Below are 17,784 nucleotides of genomic sequence, written 5' to 3' on the forward strand. Positions count from 1 at the left end.
TATTCTGGCATTTATACACACAAGTTGCTTGCAGAGGTAGTGATTAAGGAAAGCATTCGCCTTTGCTGGCATATAACCCAGCCCAAACTGACAGTATAAACTATTGCTTGAAAGCTTAATAATAGCCTAGAAGCAGTTGCAAATTATTTTAAGTGAAACTCTTTTAGGTTTAATTTTGGTCTTGCCTTTTCAGAGGTTTATAGAAATTATATAGTAGTCTCACAACTAACAACATACATTTGTGGCAAGAGAATGGGAAACCCAGGCTCCTCATTGAAGTACACTTTTCTTGTTAGAAAGATACTAAATCTCCTTAATTTTGACTACTTTTAATTCCACCACACTCCTGTTCTAGTTCAGTAAATTAAAAAACTCCATTGATAATTGTTACCTAATTCAAAAAAGCTTCTCATCTGCATTAAATATTACCTTGAAAAATATATCTTTGTATGCTTTTTTGCTCTGATTATATAGCATGAAAATTGGAAACTTTGGTTCATATACTTGTCTATGGAGATTCTCAGTCATCCAGGTCATAATTATCCCAAATGTGCTTTTTCATGAGGCAGCTGGAGTTTCTTGTTTTACTTTGAAGACATTTCACTTCTCATCTAAGAAGCTTCTTTGACTCTGACTGGATGGTAGGGAATGGAAGGATTTATACTCCTTGCAGACAGCTGGTCATTTGCATTCTTTTAGAGAGTTGTTGAGGCCACCTGGAGGTTTATCTGTGTCATCAGAGTCACCTGAGTAGAAAGATGATATCATATCCCTCCCCTTCTGTTGAGAGAGGGCTGTGCAATTTTGACATAAATGGCCTTTTTTGACCCCTCTTTCAAACCAGCTGTCTGTCCAAAATGTGGACTTTGCTGTCCTCAAAAGAGTGGCCTTTGTGTTTTAAATGCCTTTGTTTTTTAAATACCCTAATATTGGAGAAACAAAACAACTACTTCATAAATATATGGCACAACATAGGAGAACAAACCAATCAGAACAAAATTCAGCAGTCCATCTGCATTTAAAAGACACACAATTTACACACACATACACGTAATGAAAAGTAGAATACTGTAACAAAGTTCCTTTGTAGAATTAGCAGTGCTAGTAATAAAAACTGTAGGAGTTTGACTGAAATGCAGTGAGCAACAATAGAATATTGTGTTATAAATATTTGAAATTAAGGAATTTAATTGGCTGTAATTTATTATTAATCTAAACTTTATTAGAATAAACACTGTTTGGCCTAAAAACTAATTTGATGGTTCTGTGGATTGACCTCAGACTATGTGTTTTTATGCTTTTAAATCCCTGTTTAAATCTTCAACAGGCAAGTGAACAAGATATCTTGAAATACCTTGTGAAATGGGGTGAACATCAATTGATAAAAAGAATTGCAGATCGAGGTAGGTGTTTAATAGATAATATGTTTCATTGTTAATAAGGAAATTCTCATATTTAATCTTTAAATGCTGACTGAAACATGCTTTTTAGTATGAAATGCAGTGCTTAGGAAGCTGACATTCATTCATTCTATCCACTTTTGTCTACAATACTACTAATACTTGTGTGTCAGAAGCACCGAAGTGCTTCCGTGGTGAAAGGATTTGCTGGTGATATCACCATTGCCTGGGGGAGTACCCTGTTATTAAGAGCAGCAGGCCTTTTGACACATTGATATATGTTGCAGTTATCCACTGCAACTCTGAAATTCTTTATATTTTCATCTGTTTATGTTGTGTATGTGTCTGTTTTGCTAGCTAGTTTAGCTAATAAATGTGTGTAGAGTAGTGCGCAATTTACAGCCACAGTTGGTACTGGAATTTTGCTCATAAGTCACTGCGATCATAAGTTGAGGTACCTTTGATTTTGTAATTTTTTTTATGATCATCGTTAAGCAGGTCTCAGCAGCTGTTAAACAAACCATGTGTTCATTAAGCGAACCACATGTTCATAAGTGTGAATCCATTTTATCTAAGTGTGAATGGCAAAAAAGTCAGAATACACGAGCATCTAGCTGTGGGATGTTGCAAGCTGGTTGCTAAGCACCCAAAATGGGATTACATCATTATGGGTGTGGTCCGGCAGTCATAACTTAGAGGACATACTTTTTTCCAGTATGTCATAACATTAAACAACCAGTTTTAAGTTGAGGACTACCTGTACCATGCTTTTTCTTTAAATTAGAATATTGAAGGAAAAAGCTCAGTACGTACCTGATAGTCCAGTTTACCAAGCCACCACATTTAAATGTAATCCATATATTTGACCGGTGTACTATATATTGCGATGATGATGGTGATGGTGATGATGATGATGATGATATTATCCATTCAGTCATATCAGACTCTTGGAAATTCTATGGACCAGGTCTCTCCACATCTTCCAATCTTGCACTGCTTCTTTGAGTTGTTCGATGTTCTGGCTGGTGTCAGCTTTGAACGTATATTGCAGTGATGAGAAGGCAATTCTAAGATGTTATGACATTAAAATCCTAAATAAAGTATAAATCAGCATGGGTCCCCCAGACTCTCTTTTCTGGTCAGCAGAGTTTCCACTCAGACAGAAGTCAGAAAAAATGTATGATGAGCATTAAAATAAGCTTAATAAAGCTTTTCAAACAAAAGAGAAACAATACTGTTCCAAAAATCGAAGGGCAAAAAAGTAGTCCCTATGGTTACCTCAATTTTAGCTTCTAGCATCTCTGTTTTAGGGAACATGCTTATACGTAAGTAACAGTAATGTTACTTATATGATAATAGGTCTCAGATCAGCTTACAGTAAAAATTAACTCAAATAAAAAAAAAACTAAAGCCATTAAAAGAAACTTTAACAATAGCATTTAATAAATAAATAAATATAGAAGTTCTTTTATTTGGGTTAACTTTACAGTAAGCTAGTCCGAGACCTGAATTTCATATACAGTAAGTAATGTTCATAAGTAAGAAATAACAAAAAATTAGAATAAATATGTCTTTAATCATTTTTTTTAAAAAAAATATTAGAACACATAAGCAAAACAATTTATTTAATTTGTCAGAACCCAATTTACTGAGTGGCACGGCTCATAGTGTGAACAAGCGTGGTGTAAAGAGGCGAGATCTTGATATTGAGGAATTAAAAGAAATCCTTTCCCCTCTCTTACCGTTCGTCCGCACTGAGCACATCCTGCCTACGAGTAGTGAAGTACTGACAGATTCAGTAAGTATATTTTAAAGTTTCCTTTGAATCCTCCTGCAGCTTTTTATGCTGCTGTCCATGAGAAAAGTACAGAAAAAAAATGGGCCGGGAAGAGTCCAATCAGGTTCAAGGGGGTTGTTCATTTGGTGATATCCAACAGATCACCCAATCACCACCAAAGAACAGATCTCTCACCCCTGACTTAGATCATTATGTAAAATTTATTGTGGTTTTGGAAGCTTTGGGGTACATGCTATGATTCTCGGTTTTTTAAAATTTGTATAGATACAGTTCTATTCTTTACTGGTGACTATCATCAAGTCATACATGGTTTGTTCTTCTATACTTAAAAATAATTGTTACCTTTCTGATGTGATGTTTTCTTTTAAAGATGAAGAGAGGTCTCATTAGTACACCTCCTTCAGACATGCTGCCAACAGCAGAAGGGGGAAAGTCAAATGTGTGGCTGCGACAAAAAAATGCCGGAATTTATGTGAGGCCGAGGCTGTTCTCACCATATGTGGAGGAAGCTAAGGTAAAATGATGTATTAATGCTGCCATCCACCTCATAAATAGCTTGCGGTTTACCCAGCCTGCCATGTAACGCATCTGTTTTATATTCAGAATGGTATTTAAAATTTATTATGAGTTGGAAGTGCAAAAGTACCTAGGTTAATATGACTTTGAAACCTTTAACAGACATCTGAAAAACCTTTAACAGACATCTGCAAGCAGACATCAATATTTCTGAATATTAAGTCTTCCTTTTTCCAGGTTCTCATCCTGGATTCACTAAGGATTCTTTACAGCAGCGGTTCTCAACCTCTGGGTCGCGACCCCATTTGGGATTGATCGACCATTTCACGGGGGCCGCCAAGCAAGGCTGTCCGCCATTTTTTTACCCTTTTCCGCCGGGTGCCTTACCTCCCTTGGGCTGGGCCAGCTGGTGGCCCAGCCAGTGGTCGGCCTGCTCCGTCTCTGCCGCTTGCCAGCTATGCCTCGGCCGGCGCAGGGGGCGGCACATGTATAGCGCTCCTGGGCAGGGAAAGTCCTCGACTTAACGACCGGTTGGGTAGTCCTCAACTTACGACCAGTTTAGTCCTTGACTTACGACTGGTTGGGGGTCGCGGCATTAAAAAGGTTGAGAACCACTGTTTTACAGTATATGACTATCTGATAAATTACAGATGAGGTCTCCAAACTTTTGGGCACCAGGGATCGGTTCCATGGAGAAAAGTTTTTCCGTGGACCGTAGTGTGTGTGGGTTTGAGTGCTGCCTGCATCTCATGGATGGGGCTTTGCTTGTTTGTGTGGACTGGTTGCTGGCATGCCTGGTACCAGTCCACTGACCAGGGATTGGGGACCCCTGAATTAGAGGGTAGAAAAGCTTCCATCTCCTTAGTGCTGGTATCTCCAAAGAAACAGGATTTCAGATTTTTTTTTTCCACTCTACCCGCTGAACACATTTGAAAGATTGATTTAATCTCTTCTCATCTCTTTGAGTTTTCCCTGAGCATGCTCCATCCCCTTCACCTCCATACACATATACACTTTCCAGTTTGTCTGGACAGAGGAAGGCATCCTCTTCCTAAACAGAACTGAGCCATGACTGTCAGCCTCCTGTGTGTGCAGGAAGGAACTTTGTGCTTTTATTTACAAGAGAAAGAATTGCACACTCTTTGTGAATGTCTTCTTCTATGGACTGCTTTCAAGAAGAAAGGCTTCCCACCCACTTTCTGCCTACCAGAGGTGTAGGGAGATATAATCCACATCTTTGATGCAATTCAGTTTCCCAGAACGGTCATACAGTGTGAAATCTGATCCTGTTTTCTGTTTGTGTGTTATTTATTCAAGATAATACTATACTATAATGCAAATTTTGTATGAAGATTTTTTTTTGCAACTCTTGTTCTTTGTACAGTGAAATCCTTTGATATTTTTGGTTATCAGCAATATTTCAGGTAATATGCAGGTGGTTTGTGTTTGTAAGATTGATGAATTAAGACCCACATTAGCAGAGTAGCTTCTTTCGAATATTAGTGAGCCCATTAAAATAATCTGAATGATTTACATGAAAAAAAGGATTAGTGAGTCATAAGAGTAGAAGCTGCCCATGTTTAATATAAAGATTATATAAAATTATACATAAAGGAAAGAAAACTATATTTTCTGAAATGTAACATTTTATTATCTATTCTTATCTACTATTATATGGTCACTTTTTTAAAAAGAAGGCTATATCTAGTATTTATTACCTTTTTATATCAGTACATTAGAGCAAAACATTTCTTTTACCTTTGTCGTTTCAGTCACTTCTGGATGAGATGATGGTAGAACAAACTGACCTTGTCCGTTTACGGATGGTTAGAATGTCCAATGTACCAGATACCCTCTACATGGTAAACAATGCTGTTCCACAGTGCTGTCATATGATAAATCACCAGCAAATGACCAGTAATCAGTCCAGTCCTCCTTCAGTTGTAGCCAATGAAATTCCAGGTATGCTTATAAACCCAATTCATAAATACATTGTTATTGGTTGCAGAATTCTTTAACTCTGAAATACCAGAATCGACATGATTAGAATTTCATGAAAAAATAAAAACAGGAGGACAAATGTATGATAATGAAAATAGGGTCATAATACCCTGATAATTTTTAACAGGGCATTTCTAGATATCTTCATTGCAAAGAAAAAAAAATGAATGTGGGAATTTTGTCCTGTACAAGCTGGTCCAATGTAAATATGTTAATAGAAAAAATATTTCTCCCTTTTCCCATTTCTGTAAGTTTAGACAGAAGTAAAATGCATTAGTTCATCCATAATGCATACTTGCACAATTCATAAATTCACATTAGTTTGGTATTTTTGATTAATGTAAGACTCACTTTAAAAATACATACATTTCTGCATAATCAAAAAAGAAATTGGTGGATGTTTATGTTTGACATAATATATTCATATTAAGAAATACCACAAAGATTGTTGATATACAACAAGATGTAGCCATGGTTGCTTCAAGTTTGGGGTACAGCATGTGTATTAGAACATGCATAAATAGTGGATGGTGTTCAAAGGTTCTTGTGATGCCAGAAATTTTTATGGGCATTCTTCATTTAAAGTTTATATATAAGAGAAAGACTTTTATAAAGCAGTCCTCCAAATGCTGACCTTCACTGAAACTAATCCAAGAACGAAGCTTAAATGAACTGCCAAAAGTGAATTTCAGGAAGACAAGTATGGTGCCAGCACTCAAGAATTAGCTTTTTGCCAGCTGCCAATATAGTATTGGGAGTACAGGTATTTGATCCTGTCCCATGCTTTGCTACTCACAGCAATCCAGTAAGAGAGAAGAAAACGGGATGCCCAGATTTGGCTAGAAAACTGCTTTTTATTACACATGTTCCTCATGCAAAAAAATCCTTGGGAGTTGTGAACAGCATAATAAAAGCTAGGCTGCATAGCTGCTACAGTTATCTTACGGTTATGATCAAGAAAATTGTTGTTGAACACAAACCGTCAACCCTTGAAATTAATTCCAGTCACTGGATTGGTATAGGATTATCAGCTGGTGATGATCAGCCTTGATCAGTGACCAGAATAGTTGAAGACACTGAGCCAAGCTGGATAGTACTTGTAAGGACAAATAAATTTGTGGTGGGTCGGGTGACTTTGAAAGCTTTGGGGGGGGGGGGGAAAGGCCACAGTGGGCAACATGAAGATGAATGAAGCTGGAATATTTCAGGAGGATTTTTTTCCCCTTTGGGAGGTAGTTGGATCCTTGAAAAAAAAAAAAACCTATAGAAAGCTTGTTTGTCTTACATAGCAGTTTTCATTTATTTCCCCAATTCAAAATGAATTAAATGGAAATTAAATAACAGACAGATTTGGAAACTGCAACAAAACTCTGTTAAAAATTATCTTACAATGTATTTAAGGGACAGAGGACAGTACAGCTGCATTTCCTTCATTTCCATCTTATAGTGAACCCACTGAAAACTACCATTCAGACCACCTGAATTCAGTATAAGCACCTGAAGACAGGACAAGAAACATTGAATGGAAACTAATCAAGGAGAGAACCAGTCTAGAACTAAGGAGAAATGTCCTGACAGTTAGAACAATTAATCAGTGAAACGATTTGCCTCCAGAAGTTGTAAGTGGTCCAGCACTGGAAGTTTTTAAGAAGAGACTGGACAGCCATTTGTTTCCCGCCTGAGCTGGGGATTGGACTAGAAGACCTCCAAGATCCATTCCAATTCTGTTATTCTGTTATTCATATTGGCTAAACTAATGGAAAGAGGTAGAATGAAGAGATTTATTGGAAAATATTAGTGGGGAAATACTGTAAAAGGAGTTAGACATTAGTTGTACCGGCAGCTCGATTGCATAACATTAGATAGGATTCCCACATGTGCTGCAGAGTGCATCTCGACCCATAGACAAATTTGGAAATACTTGGGAGGATGGGTAGTGTTGATGATCCATTTTGCATAAAGAACATCCAGAAACGATAACAGAATAACAGAATTGGAAGGGATCTTGGAGGTCTTTCTTCTGGTCCAATCCCCAGCTCAAGCAGGAAACTCTATGCCGGTGCCGTCGCCCGAGTCCTAGGCCTTCAGCTGGGTTTTAAAAAACCTTTTTGCTTTAGGCCTCTGCCGTGTGCAAAAAAAAAAAAAAAAGGTTCAATCAATTAGTCAATTTCAACTTCTCGCAGGAAAAAAAAATCTTGCAAAGTTGGAATTGATTGATTGAACTTTTTAGTCCCACCCAGTCTGCCGTTACCACTGCAGCCACGCCCACGCAATGGGCCACACCCAGCCAATGGGCCACACTCACCCGGCACCCAACGATGCATAAGTGGTTTTGGGTTGCAGTTTGGGCACTCAGTCTCTAAAAGGTTTGCCATCACTGCTCTATACCATTTCAGGCAAATTGTTGTCCAATTTCTTCTTTAAAATCACCCACAATTTCTGGAGGCAAGCCGTTCCACTGATTAATTTTTCTAACTGTCAAGAAATTTCTCAGTTCTAGGTTGCTTCTCTCCTTGATTAATTTCCACCTGTTGCTTCTTGTCCTGCCTTCAGGTGCTTATACTGAATTCAGGTGGGAAAACTGATCTGAATGGTAAACTTTTCAGTGGGTTTCACTATAAGATCGAAATGAAGGAAATTCATCTGTACTGTTCTCTGCCCAACTTTGTACCTTGAGTCATTATTGCTGACACATGTCTTTCTGAACAATTGCTTTTGGATAAGTTCTTTCTTAGCGTAAATATCTACCTTAAATAAACTTGGGCTCTGTTGAAGCTCATTACATGGATGCAGAACAAATTTCAATTCGGATTGTTTTTGGTTTGTTTTTTCTCAGTTCCTCATCTCTCTGTTGTTAAAGAAATGGTCAGACGGCTGCAAGAGCTCCGCCACACTGAGCAAGTCCAGCGAGCTTATGCTCTGAACTGTGGAGAAGGAGCCACGGTCAGTTATGAGATTCAGATCCGTGTATTGAGGGAATTTGGACTTTCTGATTCTGCTGCTGAGTTGTTGCAGGTATGAAGCATTGAAGGCAGCATGCAAGTAAGCTGGTGGAACCTGCATGCATTCAATGTCAGAAGTAACTAGCATGTGCAAAAATGTTGAAGAGTGCACTCATTCACGGAGGAAAGCTTAAAGGGAACATTGCAGTTACATATTGTAATGTCAAAAAAGAATAGGTCAGATGATCTGGTTTCTAACTGATGAGCAAGAAAGTATTCCCATTGCCCCTTTATACTGCTCTATTCTAAATGTGAGTTATCTACCATGAAAAACAATGAGAATGCTTAATAAAAAGTGTAGTTGTCTAAAGCTTTAGGTTCAAATATGCTGATAAAAAGATGTTAAAAACCCTAGACCGGGGGTAGGCAACCTTGGCTCTTTTATGACTCGTGGACTTCAACTCCTAGAATTCCTGAGCCAGCCATGCTGGCTCAGGAATTCTGGGAGTTGAAGTCCACGAGTCATAAAAGAGCCAAGGTTGCCAACCCTGCCCTAGACCTAAAGCCCATACAGTACAGAGTCACCCTATCATGATCTACAGGATGAGAATTTATGTAGTTTTATGCTTAAGATGGAACAGGAAGAGTTACTGTATTTTGCCCACTTGTCCACTCTGTAATTAGATACGTATATAGATCCCATTGGGCTGGCATGTTATGTTTGTTTTGCCCAGGCAAAGTAATTGTAATGCAAACATACCAAGTTTCCATATTGTTGGCATGGAGGACAAAGTACGACTATCCATTTATCTGTATGGAGTTGAAGAGTTGAAATGCAGATGTTTGTGTGATCTCTCCCTCCATTTCTTGTTCTGCCTTTCTGCTGCAGAATCCTCACAAGTTCTTCCCTGACGAGCACTTTGGAGATGAAAGCCCACTTCTGAGCTTGAGACAGTCAGGCCGATGTCGTGTGAACAGCACGCCCACTGCAGAAACCATGTTTACAGACCTAGACTCTTTTGTGGCCTTCCATCCACCACTGCCTCCTCCCCCCCCTCCTTACCATCCACCAGCAACTCCAGTTCACAGTCAGTTCAAAGTTGGATGGAAGCAAAGAGCCCAGAGTCAGCATCCCTCACGTTCTTTTTCTTACCCTTGTAACCATTCACTCTTCCATGCCAGAACAGCTCCCAAAGCTGCCCTGCCCAATTATTTCTCCAGTGTGAAAGGCACACCTCCAGATTGCACTAATACTACAGGCCTGGGAAGACAGACAGTTGCAGCTGCAGCAGCTGTGGTGGCTGCTGAAAAGCAAGTGGTAAGAGCGTCTTTTTATTTTATGCACACAATACATTTTTAAATTTAAGAGATTTTTTTTAAAGTTGTATATTTTTTTTACCTGTTTGTAAGCTACCCAGAGTCATAAATATGAGATGGGTGGCTATATAAAGTAGATGTATATCAGTATTAATTTACTACTGCAGGGTGCTGCGAATAAGACTTGGCATTTTAAGTTTACCATTATAACTGTTGGAAATGGAGCAGGCTTCATTTTGACACCGTTGATTGTGATCAAGCACTGTGGCATTGAATTGTTCTACAGGAGATGGTACAAGCTGTTATATAATTTCCCTGTGATCTAAGTTGATAACAAATGACTGTAACAAGCCCTCCAGATAGATAGATTTATGTGACAAAGCAGATTGGTTTAATAAATTGACTCAAGCTCTTGCCAGTGAAGATGCCAAGACTGCTAGATAGCATTAACGTACAAAAAATAAAGCAAATATTTGTACGGTGTATAGAAGAGATGAAGGTTAAATGAAGCAGGAGGAGAAGCTAACACAATGGGCAACAAACCAAGTTCTTGCACAAGGATTCATTTTCCTCCAAAGGCCATCAAAGGAACATATCAAGAGGTAAAAAAGGGTAAACCAGAATAAGTGAATGTAGTAGCTGAGAATTTTACTCACTTATTAAATCCTTTCCTATAGATTGCATCCAAATTTTCTGTGAAGAGTTTTCTCTTACACTTTTGCTTTTAAGTTAGTTTATGCATAAGATACTAATTTTGGTTCTTCTATGTTTTTATCAAAGAAGGAAATGAAGAAAGTGTATACTTAATTTTTTTAAAAAAAACAACAAATCCTATTAACCAACATGAACAGATTATGTATTAAAACATTAATATATAATATATTAAATATATTTTAATGTTAGAAAGTTATAAATATATAAAATGGCATGGTTCCTCTTACAGAGCATAGTCTATAAATAATAAAAGCTGGCTTTTAAGGACTTATGCATAAAAATCATGAATTTAGTAACGTTTCGTGAAAAGTCACGATGTAAATTATACTAGAAATACGTTCTACTTAGTTAACAGTTCTTCTGCTGTAAGAGGAATAGTCAAATGTGCTTTCTTTTCATTATTAACAAACTTCTCATAATGATTCTATAGGAAACTGCTCATATTTAGATCATTCCTAGTGCTAAGTCCATGTTATTTGCCCAAGTAGTGAAAAAAATATCTCACTGAATGAAGCTGAACAAACTAAAGCTGAATGTTTATGATATCTTATTTAAAATCTAACTACTGATCAACTGTTTTAAGAAGGAAATTATTTGCAGTTATTTATATGTTTACAATTTATAAGATCACTTGAATTTACAAGAGCTTTGATTTGTGAGCTTTATTTTCAAGCATAACTATTCAGATTTTTCCCGTTTGAAATCACCTCTTATTCCTTTCTGAAATTTAAGTCATGCTTGATATAGATTGTTCTAAAGATTTGTTCAAGTCATAAATAGCACTGAGTTGTTTGAGATTTATATTTATATATTTAAATTATTTACAATGGATTTACTTTTAAATAAAAAAAACTGCTATCAGAGTATCATAGAATCATAGGATTGTAAGGGATCTTAGAGGTCTTTTAATCCAAATTCCTGACCAGGAAAGCAATCCTAATAGATTTTGTTCAATAATTGTAATAAAAAGTAAAAAAAAAAAAACAACAACACAGGTACAGGAGTCCCTGTGGATTTTACTCTGTTAGTCCTTGCCAACTCTCGGGGGCAGTGCTCATCTCCATTTCAAGGCCATTGAGTCAGCGCTGTCCGAAGACATTTCCATGACCAGCATGATATCACAGAGCACTGTTACCTTCCAACTAAAGTAGTACCTATTTATCTACTAATAATTGTAATAATTGGGTTACAAATAATTGTTAACAATAGTTAAAATATACTAGCATAATGTCATTATTTGAACATGAATAATAATAAAGATAGAGTCACAAGCAAAAATAACTATGATTAAAAAAAATTCTGATTTCATTTTTTAAAAAGCCTGCTTAGAACAACTATTCCAATCTCTGTGATAAATTTGTTGCTGACCAGTTCCTTGTATTACCAACAAATCATAATTAAAGCATTCTATGTACAGTTATTACTTCTCAGAATCTGCCTATTGAATTAATGAATTCAGTAGGAGCTTCCCATTAATAAGCAATCCAAAATGCATCTCTACAGGAAACACACAAAGTTGACAGGCGTGCACATAGGACTATACAAAAGTTCTGCTTTTGGTAAGATTTTGGGCTATTTCACTTTTCTACATGAATATGACTGTGTTTGTTGTCATGTGTGAATTTTTAACTAGTTTGCTTAGAAAGCCTCAACTCTTCGGGCTCAGATCAGAGCCTTTGATTTCAAAAGCTAACTGCTTACATAAACATTAATATAAAATACTATATAGTTTATGAATAATTATTTCTTACTAGCTTTGAAAAAGGAAATACAATATGATATATAAAACAGGGCAAGTTGGATGTCAGACTTTAAAGCAGGGGTAGTCAACCTCGGCTCTTTTATGACTCGTGGACTTCAATTCCCAGAATTCCTGAGCCAGCTTAGCTGGCTCAGGAATTCTGGGAGTTGAAGTCCACGAGTCATAAAAGAGCCAAGGTTGACTACCCCTGCTTTAAACTGTGTAATGCTGGATTTTTGTAGGGCAATGTAGTCCTGGCACAGCTAGATGACAGCACAAGTTGAAACTGATTTTCTCTTTTTCAGGGTATTCAGCCTGTTCTCAATGAGCTAATGCCGGATATTGCAATGGGTGTGTCAACTATGTCTCTGAAGGACAGGAGGCTGCCAGAGCTTACAGTGGACACAGAGCCTGTTCCAGAAGTTACACCAGGACCCCCTCAGCACATTTCATGCATTCAGACGAGGCACATACATAGTTCACGGAAGAAACATTCAGCTGAGCAAAAACTGGATCCTAGAGAGAATCAGCAGGAATATCCCGATTTCTATGATTTCTCAAATGCTGCATGCAGGCCTTCTACTCCTTCCCTTGCCAGGCACATCCCTTTACCTTCCCAAGGTATCTATTTTGGCCCAGATTTATATAGCCACAATAAAGCATCACCCAACGGCTTAAAAACCACTCAGTTACCTAATCACATCTCTCCTAAAAAACTAGAAGATTCTAGGAGAGACTATGCACTTTCTCAAGAAGGGCATTCACACAGACAAAAAAATGAAACGATACACCTCAATGTCTTAGAACAACCTCCCCAGCGGTTGGACTTGGCTTTGGCTGCCCAGGAGAACCCTGGGAGTATATCCATTCACGCAAGGGGACGAACAAAAATGGAAACGGATTTAACGTATGGCCTAACCTCTAGTAGACCTTCCCTGCCTTTGTACAGGGAAGACATCCATAATGAACCATCTAGCAGGAGATTGGCCAACCCGGAGCCTCTGGAAAGTGAAGTCCAGAGAAATGCAGATCTGGAAAGAGAAGAGGTTGTGAGTAGAGGCAGAAAGTCTCCCGACTTCCTATACAAAAAATCTGCCCTCTGAAAACCCTCCACCTCCACTTCTTCTCCGTGCCTAAGACTTGGGAAAGATCAGTCTTTGAAATCCCTGGCCTGAAATTTTCTCTGGCCAGTTTTTTTTTTCTCCCAATGCCAGCCTCTATATCATTTTTTTTAATTATTATTTTTGTATATACATGGCTTCATTGAGAAATGGCATGCTCCATATTTATTTGGAATGCTGCTTCAGGGTTTATGTTTTCAACAGAGTTTGCTAAAATTCTCAAAAATATATTTTAACTGGCACCTTTAAGAGGAAAATAAAAGGTAGCCTTTTGCACCTGTACATTAATTTTATTAATTTTTATATTGGTATGTTAAACTTCTACTGTCATATTTTATAGGACTGTATGTTCATACTATTTTGAGTGTCTTTTTTTTAAAGAAATCATTTCCCAGTATTCAGTGTGCATTAGGCTGCATACTTAAGATGTATTTTCTTACTAGATGATGAAAATATCTGTCTGTATTTTTTAATGACAATAGGAATTCCAAAGAACAGCACACTTACAAAACTGCTCTGGTTCGGTTTGTAACCTTTCTGCTTTACCACTAATACAAGAAATCCAGTCTAATGTGTAAGCTCTGTTTACCAAGTCTCAGGCTGTTGATGTAGCAAGTGCTCAATAATATCTGTGGCCAGGATTTTCTTTAAAAGTGAGGAGTACAAATCCCTTACAATTTCTGAAAATAATTCTTTTCCTTTTGGAACACGAACACTTTGAAGAAACACTTTCTAAGCCCCTTGGTGACAGGGCAACTAGTGCTTCAAATTTGTGACAGTTCTGTAGACGTGCTTTTCTGATTCTTCATTTTAGAAAGACACATAGAGGGGTAAGTATAAGAAGGCGAGAAGAAAGCAATTGTTTTAACATTTGACATGGGTGTTAATGCTACATTTGGGTAGAACAGCCCTCCTCAGCGGAGAAGTCAAGAGGAATGCTTACTGCCTTTTTTCTGCCTCTGAAGAAATCAAGGGCTGCAGTTTTAGTAACGTTATATATACTTCGTTTTGTGGACAGAAAGCTTATTGAAGAGTAATGTCTACAACTTAATGAGCTATAAACAGTTTAGCACTTAATTTCTTCATTCCTCTCTTGAATAGTTTGGAGTTCGTTGAAGTTGATTAAAACGTATTGAAAAAGAGGTTCTTTGGGGTTTTATGAATACGAAGAGGAGATGCTGGGCTGATAGATTATTGCCACTAAGAATGGCCATTTCAGCAGCCCGTTGTTTCAGGTACTTGCCACTTATTTCTCTTGCATGGACTGGAAAAAATTCAGTACCACTGTGTGGTAATACCTAGCAAAGGCTTGACTTGATATGGTGGTTGATTCTAAAATACAGCTCTTCCATCACTTGAACCTTAGCAACATTGAATCTTTTTTAACATTGTTAGCTAACCTTAAATCTATTTTTAAATACCATGCTTGAGATTGTTGAAATGTACATTTTGTTTAAGTGTTTTTAATTTTTTCTGAGCTCCTTTTTAAAAGTCTCCACTAATCTTTTAGTTCCCAGTCTTGACCCTTTAAGGGGAAACATTGTTAAAGAGGAATGAGAATGAATACCCTGTCCAGATAGTTTACATTACATTAATTTCAAGCTTTGTGTTACATCTTTGTGAACTGAAAAAAATACATTCTGTGAAAAGTTGATTAAGTAATAAGACAGCACTCTGAGGATAAAATAATCATTTATTGTCACTTGTCAAGCATCTTGTTAATAATCTGGAATTTAAACATGTTTTCTGTCAAACTTGTTTCAAGAATGATGCTTTGCTTCAATTTGGGCACTGATAAAAATAAGAATCCATTATTTTGTCATCTCCAGTAGCAGCTCGCTCTCTCTCTCTCTCTCTCTCTCTCTCTCTCTCTCTCTCTCTCTCTCTCTCTCTCTCTCTCTCTCTCTCTCTCTCACACACACACACACACACACACACCAAATCTGTTATGATTTCTGAAAGTCTTTCCTTTTTCAAAAATGAAATTCAATCTTTCTATGTATATTGGCTTTGTCTTGTAGAGATCATGGATAGAGCTGTTTTGATAATTTCTTGGATTTGGGTACACTCCCAAAACAAACTATAGATAAGTCTATTTTAGATGTTAACATTCTATTTCAAGTAGCTTTTTTTCCTACACCAAGCCAATTTACTAGTAAAATGTGATAGAATATAGCAATAGCACTTAGACTTATATACCGCTTCACAGTGCTTTACAGCCCTAAGCGGTTTACAGAGTCAGCATATTGTCCCCAACAGTCTGGGTCCTCTTGTATGCATGAGAAACTCAAGGCACAAATGTTCAGTCTCAAGAGTAGCTTTGATTATTGATTCAGATAATTCATTTAGACTCAGTTTACTTTTTCTTTTACTGTGGAATAGCTTATGAGAAGCATAAAAACATACACTCCATAAATGAAGTAAGCTATCATTTGTAAGAAATGTTTAAGATAAAGGTAATTCTGTAGCAGACCTAAGGACTGTTGTACTACTTTAATAACCTAAGCCTAAATATTCCCATTTGAGCAGAAGACCTAAAGAGTTTGGAGAGGCTGCAGAATTCTGGCTTATTGCTTTTTCCTCTGGGCCACATATAAATGGAATATTAATCCCCATCAGCATTCGAGCTTTGTTAATTACTAGTGTGTTTTAATTACATCTCAGTGAAATTATCTGTGGTCCTCCAGGTAACTCTTCTGACTTTGCATAAGGAATTTCATCCTATCTACCCATCCCTTTTTTAAAGTCATCTTGATTTTATCCTGTGTTTGCAAAAAGCAAAAAAACATTTTTTTAAAATATATGTGACCCAATAAATCAGAGGAATGCAATAGTTTCCCCCCCAATTTTGCTTAAACAAATTAGTAAAAGAAATTGTGTCATAATTGAAATTACTTTTACATTCAGGTGAACAGGTAATTTACCATGATATGTATTTAAAGCTTTTGTCTTCAAAATGCAGGACGCACAATCAACAAAATCTCAGCTCTTCCATGTTACTGTAATAAATGATTATGTATCATTTTTCAAAGCACAGTACATTTTTTTAAAAAAAATCTTAATGAAGTATTGGAATAAATCCATCCAGAGTCATTTCGATATGAGATGGGTGGCAAATAAATTTAATAAATAAATTTGTTAGAAGTCCCAAGTATTCTGTAATCACATATATGGCAGAGATTGTAGCTGAACTAACATAAAATAGCTTCAGATAATTGCTAATATTGTTTTGAATGCATCCTGCAAAGGAAAAAGGGGTTTTAAACTGCAGCTGGGATCCATTTCCACACATGTACAATATTTGAGAATGTTTAAATTTTTCATAGGCACAAGGAGCTGCTTTACCAGTATGTGGTCAGCTGCATTTTTCAGAAGACAAAGGGCTACTATTGTAGAGGGAAGTGCCACACAAGGCATTTTGACATCCACCCAATGTGTTTACAATTTTTTTTTTTTTTTGCAATACTTCAAAGCTACTTCTTGTAGTCCTGCAAGCTTAAAGTAAAATTGCCCTGCTAGCCGTTTAGTATATCTTGTATTTAAGCTCGTCTTTCGGCTTTTTCTGCCTGTTAAGGAATGGAAAAAGGCTAATATCTTCTCTTTCAATACTTTTTTTTTTTACCTTGAAATATAAACCATTTCCATCTGTTATGTAAGTTATTTTGAAAAGGTCTGGAGATACCACTTTTACTCTAGTTACTTCCAATGACTGTGTGTTTGTTTATATGGTGGATGGATATTTGTGGAATGTTGGGGAAAGCTGAAGGATTAAAACTGATGTTTCTATACTTGTATGTATTTCTGAAAGATGTTAAGTGTCCATGATAAAATTCTTGTGCTGTTACTGGTATAAAAAGTGCCTTCAATGCTAAAGGCTCAGAAATTTTCTTAAACCCACTTCATGTCCTATGCAAGTGTTTTTTCTACAACCTGCATAACCAGTACTTTGTAAAATTTGTTTACGCTTCAATTGTACATATTATTTTTAAGAAAAATATAATTTTTATTTAGGTACCGCCTAGAATTGAATTCTAGTCTTGTGTGATGCATTGTAAAACAATACATTTCTCTTTTGAGTACCATTATAATTGTAAAAAGGTTTTCACCTATTTTTCTACTGTTGCTGAGAAGCATGTTAACACTGACTTTATCTTACATATAGTTGGTATTTCAAATAAATGGCTTGTCTAGAAAAATGCAAGTGTAACATACTTTTCATTACAAAGTTCTGCTT

The 17,784-nt window shown here is 36.9% G+C and overlaps 1 protein-coding gene across 4 annotated transcripts in view; it reads left to right on the forward strand.

Moving 5' to 3' along the window:
• The window catches only part of BTBD7 (BTB domain containing 7), a 74,772-nt gene extending 57,026 nt beyond the window's left edge, over window positions 1-17,746 (forward strand). For 3 of the 4 annotated variants that reach the window (XM_039365861.1, XM_039365863.1, XM_039365864.1), the window contains 7 exons: window positions 1,328-1,403; window positions 3,038-3,198; window positions 3,569-3,712; window positions 5,487-5,676; window positions 8,552-8,730; window positions 9,547-9,975; window positions 12,735-17,746. In XM_039365861.1, the coding sequence (XP_039221795.1) occupies window positions 1,328-1,403; window positions 3,038-3,198; window positions 3,569-3,712; window positions 5,487-5,676; window positions 8,552-8,730; window positions 9,547-9,975; window positions 12,735-13,532 (1,977 nt within the window). In that variant the 3' untranslated portion in view covers window positions 13,533-17,746. Of the gene's footprint in view, window positions 1-1,327; window positions 1,404-3,037; window positions 3,199-3,568; window positions 3,713-5,486; window positions 5,677-8,551; window positions 8,731-9,546; window positions 9,976-12,191; window positions 12,248-12,734 lie in introns of all 4 variants that reach the window. The other variant, XM_039365862.1, reaches the window with a different exon arrangement.
• Window positions 17,747-17,784: the final 38 nt, after the last annotated feature.

Source organism: Crotalus tigris, unplaced genomic scaffold (assembly GCF_016545835.1).
Source record: "Crotalus tigris isolate CLP2741 ecotype Arizona unplaced genomic scaffold, ASM1654583v1 scf7180000020201.887925, whole genome shotgun sequence".
NCBI classification, from domain to species: domain Eukaryota; kingdom Metazoa; phylum Chordata; class Lepidosauria; order Squamata; family Viperidae; genus Crotalus; species Crotalus tigris.